Source organism: Lagenorhynchus albirostris, chromosome 16, assembly GCF_949774975.1.
Source record: "Lagenorhynchus albirostris chromosome 16, mLagAlb1.1, whole genome shotgun sequence".
NCBI classification, from domain to species: domain Eukaryota; kingdom Metazoa; phylum Chordata; class Mammalia; order Artiodactyla; family Delphinidae; genus Lagenorhynchus; species Lagenorhynchus albirostris.
In genome coordinates, this window is record NC_083110.1 from 60,613,226 (window position 1) to 60,625,323 (window position 12,098).

The 12,098-nt window shown below is 40.9% G+C and overlaps 1 protein-coding gene across 1 annotated transcript in view; it reads left to right on the forward strand.

Annotated features, from left to right (window-relative positions):
• SORCS3 (sortilin related VPS10 domain containing receptor 3) overlaps positions 1-12,098 on the forward strand; it is a 582,912-nt gene that overhangs the window by 441,703 nt on the left and 129,111 nt on the right. The window contains exon 7 of the mRNA XM_060125698.1: positions 903-1,021. Coding sequence (XP_059981681.1) covers positions 903-1,021 — 119 coding nt within the window. The remainder of the gene's footprint in view (positions 1-902; positions 1,022-12,098) is intronic.

Sequence of the window (12,098 nt, forward strand, 5' to 3'; positions counted from 1 at the left end):
TTTTAAAAGGTCACAGAACAATGCACCTTGGGGACATCAGCACACGATGCATATGTATCTACCTAATTCTTCTGTTCACAACATGGTGCTTTGTTATATGTGTACGTTTGTTTATTTAAATGTTCTTTAATTCATGGACATTTAGCCAGCTTCTGCTTTTTCACTGCTATGAATAATGCCACAATGAACATTTTTGCCCTTGCCTCTTTGTGAAAATATATGAGTCTTTCCCTAGAAAACGTCCCTTGAATTAGAGTTGCTGGTAAAAAGATATGTACGTTTAAAATTCTGATAGATATTTCAAATTTGTTCCTTCAAAAATCTGTACCAGGAATAAAGACACAGACGTAGAGAATGGACTTGAGGACACGGGGAGGGGGAAGGGTAAGCTGAGACGAAGTGAGAGAGTGACATTGACACTACCAGATGTGAAATAGATAGCTAGTGGGAAGCAGCCGCATAGCACAGGGAGATCAGCTCAGTGCTTTGTGATCATCTAGAGGAGTGGGATAGGGAGGGTGGGAGGGAGTCACAAGAGGGAGGGGACATAGGGATATATGTATACATAGAGCTGATTCACTTTGTTATATAGCAGAAGCTAACACAACATTGTAAAGCAATTATACTCCAATAAAGATGTTAAAAAAATAAAATAAAATAAATCTGTACCAATTTACTCTTTGGCTGGTAGGATATAAGATTAACTCTTTCCTCACTCCCTTTCCTGAACTAGATATTCCTTTTCTTAAAAAAATTATTACAAATTCTTTGGACGAGAAAATGCAGTCTCATGGTTGTTTTACATTGCATCACCGATCCCCAGGAAGTAGGGCTTTGTGGGCTGAGAGGTTGGATGACCATTGCCCCTTGTGTCTAAGTGTCTCTCTGCCATCCCATTTCAGATGCTCACTACCTCACCTGCAGGATCCAGGAATGTGCTGAGACTACTCGGAGCGGGCCTTTTGCCCGCTCCATTGACATCAGTTCCCTGGTCGTCCAGGATGAATATATCTTCATTCAGGTGAGTCCAGATGTGCAGTCAATGGTAGAGGGAGGATGCGTGGGGGAAGCCAACTGCTGGCTGGGAGGATGAGGGTGGCTCTCCAGAGGCTGTGAAGATGCGGAGCTGGGGTGCTGTCCCTCCTGTGCTTTCGGTACACGGTCCGCTGGGGAGATCCCAGACTTCTGGTGACAGATGAAGGTGTTATGGGTCCTTATTGTTTACAGGGAACTTCAGTGGCCCACTGAATCCTTCCGTTGAATTGTCCTTTTATTATACCAAAGGGGTCTTGAAATGACCAGGACTTAGGCTGGAGTTTGAGATTACTTAGAATCAAATCTCATTAGAGATGAGTAATTAGAGATAAGTAATTTATCAAAGCCACATTCTATTTCTGTCCAAAGTGACTTATCTCATGTGGGAATGAGAATCTCCAAGAAATTAAGCATCTCTAGGATCTTCTTTCTGTGAAAATTGAGGTCTCACTAAATCTTCCCCTCCCTTTCCAGTGCTGACCACCCCCTCAAGTGTCCAAGCCCCAAATCCTTCACTCCAAGAGCTCTGTGACTCCTAGAGAAACTGGGGGACTAATATTTTTAGGCAGGCAATGGAAGCCTCGTTTTAGATTTTGAGTTTCACTGAAAGGAGGTGCAAGATAGATCAAAAATGAGGGAAAACAAAAGAAGATGCTCCGTCGAGTGATGGACTTTGTGTGTGTGTGTGTGTGTGTGTGTGTGTGTGTGTGTATGCTACTGAGCTAAATCATACTTGCATTTGAAGGCAACCTTGATCCCCTGTCCTCTGCCTTTCCACCCTTCTATGGTCTGTTGTTTTCCAGACTGCTTCCTATAGGAACCTTGAACTTCAGAATCTCCCTGAGTTTGCTCAGAGCTGAAAACACCTAAAGGGCTTTCTCGGCCTCACTCCTGGTCTTTTAGTCCAGATCAGCCCCATCTCCCCTATAAGACCTTCTCTGAACTTCCAGTCTGGGTACGACTCTTCCTCTGAATCTTTGGAGCTCTTACTACCTGCTGTTCCTCTAGCACATAGGCTATTAGGAATTGTTATTTAAGTCTTAATGGATTTTTCTCCTTCTTTCCAAACTGCGTTTTATACTCTCTGAGAAGAGGGACAATATTTTATACACACATTTTACCCTGAACCTTGGCCTTTGCAAATCAAGGGTGCTCGATGTCTACTTGTTTTATTGATTGACTATGCATGTAGCGGTCACTATTTTTTACAAATCAGCTGCATGAATTTTTTTTATTATTATTGGAGTATAATTGCTTTACAATATTGTGTTAATTTCTGCTGTAGAACAAAGTGAATCAGCCATATGTATACATATATGAAGCCTCATAGATTTTTGAGCTCTACTATGATATAGGAAAAGTAGCCAGCCAGGCAAAAACGAGCTTGAAAGAGGGAGTGAAAGAGAGATCTTTGTGCTTATATAATCACTGTTTCTCAGCCAGAATTTCAGGAATTTTTTTCTAAATCTTGACAGGTCATTGGTACTACCATTTTCTTATTCATAAGTATTTATTGAACACATGCAATGGAAAATATACAGTACTAGGCACTACACTTGGTGTTGCCCAGCTTTCTGCCTTTGACCTTCTAATCTTTGCCCTGCCCCCTCACCCTCTGGGAGATCTCATGATTTTGAGCATCTTCTCCATGTTCTGATGACTCTCAAGTCAACGTGCTATGACCTCTATCATGTACGGTAGACCTACATATCTAACAGCCATCTCAATATCTTCACTTAGATATTCCACAGGTTATATGTAATTGACATGTCCCCCTTGAACTTGACACATTGGTGGCACTGCCCTCTACCAGGTCATTCAAGGTAGAAACCTGGAAGCCAGTCTATGTCATCAAATTAAATGAATCCACAGCCTCTGCTAATATCACCTTATTTCTCAAGTATTTCCTTTCATTCCATTCCCATTGTTATGGCCCCAGTTTAAGGCTTTATTGTTGCTTTCTCTCTATTTAATGTTTTTAAGGTAGAAGCACAGGGATGACTTATGAATTTACCAATCTGATTGCCCTTTTCTTAATGCTAATCCTGCATAAAATGATGAACATAGCAGAACTGTTTCTGGGCAACATGACTTAGGATTTAAAATGTTCAATTTTCTTGTTTCCTTTTTCTTTGTATTGCATGAAGTTTTCCGTAACTGCAGGCAGAAATCCAGAATTTTTTTCTAACTGTTCTGAAATACTCCTTTTTAAAAGAATTATTATGCTGGAAACCAATAGAAGTTTTTCTCTTTAATCAGCATCAAATTTTATTTTGTTTGAAAGAGATATGCATTGCCATTATTCAGTAAAGTTTTATTGATCCCCTACTACATTGCAGCCCCCTGTTTTAGGTGCTGGGGTTAAGATATTGAACACAACAAAATTCTTGCTTTTGTGGCATTTACATGCTAGTGGGAGACAGGAAAATATATAGGTGATATGTATACATCCATACATACATAGATATGAAAGGTTGTGAAGGGTAGTGGTCAATGACCTGTAGTCTGGAGCCTGATGGCCAGCATTTATTCCAACCTTGGTTTGCCACACTTAGCTGCATGACCTTGACCTAGGCCTCGTTTGACTCATCTATAAAAAGAGGATAATTATAGTACCTACTTCATGGGTTGCTAGGAGGATTACATTTGTAATCCTGTAAAGCACCAAAACAATGTTCTGTAAATGTTGCTTTGTATCTTTTTATCTGTCTTCTACTATCATCTGTTTATCTGTCTACAAAGTATAGCAGGTGATGGCAGTGCTGTGGATAAAAATAAATGAGGGGCCTTGAATGTTGGGTGCCTGTGGTTATTGCTATTTAGGATGACCTGGGAAAGCCTTGTTGGGTGATGACCAGGGAGAGAGTGACAGAAGTTCGTAGTCAGAGGGCAATGTGGAGCTAGGTCTGTTGTTCCCTGCACTTCTTGTGCCCCTTATGCAGATGTGGGGTAGGCAGCTAGAAATTTGAGGCTGGGTTTAGAAGCAGGAATGGTGGGAAGGTAGGGGCTGGATATATAAATGGGAAGGGTGTCCGCATATTGATATTTTTGAACTGCAGCATTGAAGTCACCGAGGGAGTAAGTGTAGCTAGAGAAGAGAAACCATCTAAAGACTGAGCCACAGGACACTCCAATATATAGAGTTCAGGGAAGATGAGGGAGGTAGTAAATGACACTTGGAGAATATAGAGATTACATCAGGAAGGCGCAGGGTGGTAGATCCTACAGGACCTTGAAGACTGTTTTAAGGATTTTTTTTTTACTATGAAAGAGATGGGAAGCAGTTGAATAGCAATGCTCCAAAAAATGCAAAAGGCCAATACTCTTGAGAGAAACATTGAATTTCATTAATCATCAAATAAACACAGATTAAATGCTGTTATTTGCAACTATCAATTGGCTACAATAGAAATAAAATAAAGGATGTCAGTGGGTTGCAAGTAAATAACTACACATACTGCGGGTGCAAATATAAGTTGGTTGCCCATCAATATTGAATCAGAGTCTTTTCATTCTCATAGGTGAGTTTGAGGATTGACTGACTGATGTGACAAATATATCTTAGTTCTGACAGTGTATGCTTAGTTTTTAGTTTTAATTGCTTCTTTTTAAGAAGCAAAAATCATTATGTGGTCTGTTTTCCTTGCTTTCCTGCATATGTATTTGTTTGAGGATTTTGAATATTTGTTCTAACCAAGCTTTATGAATATAACTTTATACAACATAGCACATCTTCTACTTTTGTATAATCTATTGATTTCCTCTTGTGACCAATTTTAAAATTAGTGCATGTCCATGCCTTTCTATTTCTTCCCCTCTCTCTTTAATTCCTCTACCACACAGTTTTGGTTGGTTATGTTATCTCTTAGTGTTTGCTTTCCTATAATTCTGTTAGTTTAAATATTTTATTAAGCACTGCTGAAGACAGGTAGAAAAAAAACCAGCATGTGTGTTTATGACCTCCTTCGTTCTCCCTTCTATCCAACCCCAGTTTTGTTAATTAAATCATTTGGAGCATTTATATTCTGCTTGAACCATCATTCCTGCATTTATTTTGATTTTAGTTTTAGGTAAATTTATTCAGTGGTCCTTTTACTATAGTTTTCCCATTTGTTTCTTGGTTGTCTGAAATTTGTCCTTTAGTAATGTCTTCAAGAAAGGTGAATTCCGGAATGTTGAAAAGATGTTTGTTTATCCCCTTTATGCTTTAATATCATCTTTTTTTTTTTTTTTTTTGCGGTACGTGGGCCTCTCACTGTTGTGGCCTCTCCCGTTGCAGAGCGCAGGCTCTGGACGCGCAGGGTCAGCGGCCATGGCTCACGGGCCCAGCCGCTCCCCGGCATGTGGGATCTTCCCGGACCAGGGCACGAACCCGTGTCCCCTGCATCGGCAGGCGGACTCTCAACCACTGTGCCACCAGGGAAGCCCTAATATCATCTTTTAAGGTATAAAAGATGTCATTTGCTTTCCATAAAAACTTTGCTCCCTTAACTTATTGAATGTTACTGTGTCTGGCTCGTCTCATATTTTCCCTTTTAGGGGTCTTGATATTTTCTCGCCCTTGATACATAAAGTCCCTTAAAAAATATATATATATATATATATATATATTCACACACACACATATATTTGAATACTATTTACTTTATTAGTGTATGTTTTGTGGTTGTTAATACTATGTTGATTCTTTTCCATGGAATATGTCTCATTCAATTAATTCAATTTCTTCTTCCTTTTTAATTTCTCAAAAGTTTCTGTGATTTATATTTTGAAATATGTATTTTGTTTATTATATACGTTAGTTTTATTGTTTTGGCTCTCTTCCTTCAAGGCACTTAGGATGTGTACAACAGGCAAGAAAGACAAAGGGGAGACATCTTATTTTTCTTCTAGTATGTTTAACTCCCTGAGCAAAATGAAATTTATAAAAACAGTTTTACTCATACTGTCCTTGAATGAGTATGTAGCCGTGTCCAGGCTCCTCTTTGCCTTTTTTGCTGCTGTTGTTTTTAACTTTTTTCATGAGCTTTGCCAGCTTATATTTTATCTCTTTTTGTTGTCTCAACATATCTCGCCTGCGCTCTTGTATTTCTGCTTGACTTCTTCTTTTATAGAGGTGATGGCATCATGTGGGTTATTTTTATTTGTAGCAGTGTAGTCACAATTTTTATTTAGTTCATGGAAACATTTTTTGTTCTATGTCTGCTCTTTGTTTTTCCTGTTCCTTTCTCTCTTTTATTTTGTTGTATTATTTTGTAACTCTTGTGCTGTTTTCTTCTCTCTTTATGTTTTTCATCATTACTTATTTTTTAATGACATGAGCTCGTCTGGCTGAACTATTTGAGGAGGTTCATCTTGGGGATCAGGGCTCTGATCAAGGCTCTCTTTCAGCTTAACAAGAGTCCCCCTTTGTTCTCAGTGAGGTTCCATATAACTAAAGATTATTAGTCTGTTAGTGGGTTCTTCTTATAAGGTAAAACTGCCTGAGCGGTTCTCTAGCAGCCATGCCTCTCCAGCTTCTCCTTGTCACCAGTGAATTCTGGAAACACTCCCACTGCCAATTCCTGAGCCACATTCCCTTGGTTCCAAATAATACGTTGTTAGTTTTGCTCCTTAGGAAATATCCTCTTTAGAGAACTCTGTATCTCTAGCTTGATCTAAGATTTGTAGCTGTAGGCATTTTTGCTCTGGTGCCTGTCTGTACCCTGTTTGTCCTTCACTGCCTTTGGCTTCCTTTCCACATTTAGTGTTTCAGGGTTATCTTTTCCTTAAGTATAGAATTTGCATTTTTCTTTCGTGTTTTTCTTGTTGCTCCAGGATGATTTATGAAAGGAAAAGGGGGGAAGCGCCATTATTACTTGGCTATTTAAAACCATTTATAAACCCTTATCATGTATTTTCTGAAATGTTGCAATAACTTGCTAACTAATTTTCTTGCTCCCAGATCAGCCCACCTCCAATCTGTTCACAACACTACTTCCAAAGTAATTTATTTAAAATAGAAGTCAATATCCTTGCCTTCAGTGACTTCTCATCACCTATAGGTTAACATCCAATTTCCTTAACATTGCCTACAAGCTCTTCTACTATCTGGATCCTACCTACTGCATCAGCCTCATGTGAATTCCTTTCCCACCACTGTTCCCCATATACCTTCCTTTTTATATTTTACCCTTCAATAAAAATAAAGTATTTTAGTCTTGATGCATACACCATGTCGTTTTTGCACCATGTCATTTCTTGCCTAATATGCCTTTCTTGTATTCTCTTTTCTGGCTTGGAATGTCCCTTTATCAAATAAACTCATCCTTTAAGATTCAACTTAGACAATGCCGCCTGTAGGAAGTCTTTCCTGACATCCTCAGTCAATCAGGATTAGACCAAACTCCTTTGCTGATTACTTATCCATGTGTATTATGCTTCATGAGCCAGGTCTGTAAACTTTAAGGGGACAGGACTATGTCTTATTCCTCATAGTTTTTCCTGCACTTAGCATAATGACTGGAACTCAATAAAAGTTTGTTGAACTGAACTGAACTGAGAAGATAAGACGTGTCCTTATTCTCAGGGAGTGTAGTTAGTTACCTTTTTAAAGCAAGGGAGTCTTGTTTCTCCAACTAACAATATAAGACAATTTAGGGTAATTGGCAATTGCTCACTGTATAAGAAATTACCATATGTAGAATGTCTCTGTATTTTTATAGAACTGCTGTCCAGGAATTATCCATTATATTATTCAATGTCCTTTTTATATTCATTCATTTAAATGTATTCAAATACATTCAGCCCAGTGGGGAACACAGACAACAAAGCAATTACAATGGAGTGTGATGAGAGCTGTATTTGTGGAAAACATGCATTGCTCTTGGATTGAGGAGGAAGGGCTCTTCACCTTGCCCTGGGAGGAGGGTCAGTACAAGTTTCCTGGCAGCAGGACTGTGAGTACCAGTTAGACAAGTGAAGGACAAAGGTCACTGCAGGCAGACGGGAAGACATAGGTAAAGTGAGGGAAGTGAGAGACCATGGTATTGGGTTGGCCAAAAAGTTCGTTCAGGTTTTCTGTTATGGAAAAGCCCAAAGGAACTTTTTGGCCAACCCAATATATCACAACCTCTATCTAAGGACAGCTGTAATTATGGGAGGGAGTGAAGTGGCTGGAAAGTAAATTAGAAAATTGTCCTGAAGAGGTCAACCTTGTCTATTTCCTTTAACTGAATACTGATAATTTTGTGTTTCCCTCTTTGCAGTTGCTAAAAAGCTCACAACTGATTTTTTGGGTCAATTTTAGCAGTTTCCCTGCATTAAGCTTTATGCTATTCTTCTTCCTTTCTCCTATACCACTGGCCATTTTTGATGACTTGGCACCTTTCTTATATTTTTGCTTGATAATTGCCTTTTTTTTTTTTTTTTTTTTTTTTTGCGGTACGCGGGCCTCTCACTGCTGTGGCCTCTCCCGTTGCGGAGCACAGGCTCCAGACGCGCAGGCTCAGCGGCCATGGCTCACGGGCCCAGCCGCTCCGCGGCATGTGGGATCTTCCCGGACCGGGTCATGAACCCGTGTCCCCTGCATCGGCAGGCGGACTCTCAACCACTGCGCCACGGGGGAAGCCCGTTAATTGCCTTTTTTTAAAAAAAAAAATTATTGGATGCCATCTCAAATACATTTCTGCAATCAGTGTGGGTCTTTATTTTATTTTATTTTTTTGGAGAGTATGAGTTTTGAAAATTGAAGTGGGGATCAGTAAAGGCTTTATGGAAAAGGTAAGATTTGCACTGCAGTGATGAATATCTACCTCTGAAGCAAGGAAAGAGCAAGGATTTTTCATTCGTTCATTGAAATAAAGCTTCTTCAGAAGACTTTTGTGGGCTTCCCTGGTGGCGCAGTGGTTGAGAGTCCGCCTGCCAATGCAGGGAACACGGGTTCGTGCCCCGGTCCGGGAAGATCCCACATGCCGCGAAGCGTCTGGGCCCGTGAACCGTGGCCACTGAGCCTGTGCATCCGGAGCCTGTGCTCCGCAACGAGAGAGTCCACAACAGTGAGAGGCCCGCGTACCGCAAAAAAAAAAAAGAAGACCTTTGTAAGAGCAGAAAAGCCTTAGACCAACAGTAGCTTCTCCTCCATTGTTTAAACCCACAGATTTGTATCTGAGCAAGATATTAGGGCATCAGGGTAGGTTGTTTTCTTCCTACCCTGGCTAGAAGTCTGCCAAAGAGCGGTTTTGGGGAAAGCTATAGCGCACCTGGGCTTGGGTCCAGCCCAGCCTTTGTGGGTGACATCTCTGTGGAGAGTTGGACACCGAGGATTATGCTGCCACTGAAAGTCTTGCCATTTTTCCATAGTTTGACTTTTAAAGGGGAGACTTGCAAAAGCAGATTATTCACTTCTATGCCTACAATTTGAATAGCTAAATAACAGCAGGATGGGCATAAGGGGCTTTGGTGTGTTTGGTTTTTCATAATTTTAAGGGATTTACCACTTAAATTTTCTAACTTTTAAAAGTATTGATATTTTATATTTTGTTTTAGTGCTACCGGAGATAGAACTCTAAGGGAGCAAAAGACAAAACCTTGCAGAAAAGGAGACCAGTCTGTCCCCTCACTCTTTCCTACCCTTTTGTGCCCAGTGTTTCTCTTGGTGGCTCTCACATTGGCTCTTAGGGAACTTGTCTCAGATGCTAACAAAAATGGAAGAGAATGGGGGTTCAGGACCCATAGCCCTCCTTAAAAGTATAATTCTGCTTTTGTTTGCTCTGTATATCAGCGTCCTTAATACTTTTATTTGACAAAAGGAATCTGCTGCTAAGAAAGGTTTGAAAACCACTGACATTGTTATAGCACTGCTGACTGCATAGGTCAAAGTCAGGCTTTTGTGTGTGTGTACAACTGAACCACTAGGAATTCGGGTGACATCCAGGCTTATATCCTCTCTCTGCATATTTATAAATGAGGTGCATGTATTTAAGGCATAATTATTTACCCACAGTGAGTCATTATGTACACACGTATATGCATTTGAGAGTGCAGTTTAAATAACCAAACACCTAGCTAAGCTCTTCATAATGCGCTTCCCATGATATTAATTTTGCATAAAATATTCCCGCTCTCCCATTTGTTCCTCTAAAGGAAAGCTTCCCAGGCGCAGTCATAATTTCCTTTTTCTGGGCGTGATGTTATTATTTTTTATCCTGTATCTTGTGTGGTAGGAGGGTCCATAGACGTATTCATGCAGCTCCTATGATTTAGATCCCGAAGGTTCTGCCTCCCCTTTTACTTTTTCATTGACAGAGAGGTAAAGGTAGCCATCTTGGTGGTTTTGCTTAGGGAACCTAGTGTTTGATCTCCTGCTGTTGGGGGTGCTGAGCTGGAGATGTACAGAAAACTGTGAAATGTGTTAATCTGTCAATGCCTTTTCTGTGCAGGAGGCCCAGGTCCTGGGGTTTTGTAGTAAAATCAAAAGGAGCTAATTCTTCCCCAAAGAGCCCTTGTTTTAATGGGAAAGTGTCTGCCTGAAATGCCTCCGTTCCACGTGGATAAAAGAGAAATCGGCTTTCCTCTGTAGGGGCAGAGGGAGAGAGAGAGAAGTTGGTTTCTGTGTCGTGAGCCAAGATGGTTGGAAATCTTGTCTTTTCTCCGTATGGAGTAGCTTTTCTAGCGATTATTCTGGAGAATAGGCAGTTCGGCGGTGGTTAGCAGTAAAATCCCTTCAGTGATATGATTCATACCCTGGCTATGAGGGAGTGTGTTGAAGAAACAGGAGCAGAGCCCTAATAAGTCATCACAAGGGATTTGTGTGTCTTTCCTGAGCTACGGGAAGCCCGGCCCTTTCCTCTCTTCTGTGTCGTGAGCCAAGATGGTTGGAAATCTTGTCTTTTCTCCGTATGGAGTAGCTTTTCTAGCGATTATTCTGGAGAATAGGCAGTTCGGCAGTGGTTAGCAGTAAAATCCCTTCAGTGATATGATTCATACCCTGGCTATGAGGGAGTGTGTTGAAGAAACAGGAGCAGAGCCCTAATAAGTCATCACAAGGGATTTGTGTGTCTTTCCTGAGCTACGGGAAGCCCGGCCCTTTCCTCTCTTCTGTGTCGTGAGCCAAGATGGTTGGAAATCTTGTCTTTTCTCCGTATGGAGTAGCTTTTCTAGCGATTATTCTGGAGAATAGGCAGTTCGGCGGTGGTTAGCAGTAAAATCCCTTCAGTGATATGATTCATACCCTGGCTATGAGGGAGTGTGTTGAAGAAACAGGAGCAGAGCCCTAATAAGTCATCACAAGGGATTTGTGTGTCTTTCCTGAGCTACGGGAAGCCCGGCCCTCTCCTCTCTTCTGGCACAGGAGGTGGCCTTTATGTGGTATGGGTTCAGTTTCACTGCATGCAGTTGAATTTAAAAAAAACAAAAGCAAGTATGATGCTGACCTATCTTCAGATATCTAAAGTATAAGAGAAAGAACAGATCCGTAATTAAGATCCAAATAAAGTACTCCGGAGGGGTGGACAGAGCAGAAAATTTGAAGGAGGGAAGAGGCCATCCCAGCCCTGCTAGATCCTTCTTCATATCCACAAGGAGACCAGTAACAGTGCAGGACCATCTGCTATGTAATGCCCCTTTTGACCCCTGGTGAGGTTGTGTAGAGAAGCCCCCTCTAGAGCAAGGAAATCTGAGGGTGGAGCAATGCCGTCCATAAGAGTGGTTCTCAGATGATTCCAGTAGTACAGTGAAACCAGTGGGTAGTTTAGATACAAGTTGCTGTTCGTTTTTAGGAGTTGTGTGTGTAAACATAGAAAAGTAGCACCATTGTACTATTTTTGTGCGTTGGGAGATGTTCTAGAAGTATTAGCAATTAGCAAGTACAAGTAACCAATTAACAGATATTTGTTGAGCCACTAGAAATACTCCAGGTGCAATGGAGCATGTTAGAGATGGAGGACGTTGTCCCTGCTCTGAAGCAGTTTATGATTCGAGTAGCTAGTGGTCTGATGTGGGGAAAAGAACCCTGAACTCAGAGACCTGGGTTGTAATTAGGAATCTGCCACCTGCCAGCCAGGGAACACTGGGCAATTCACTTG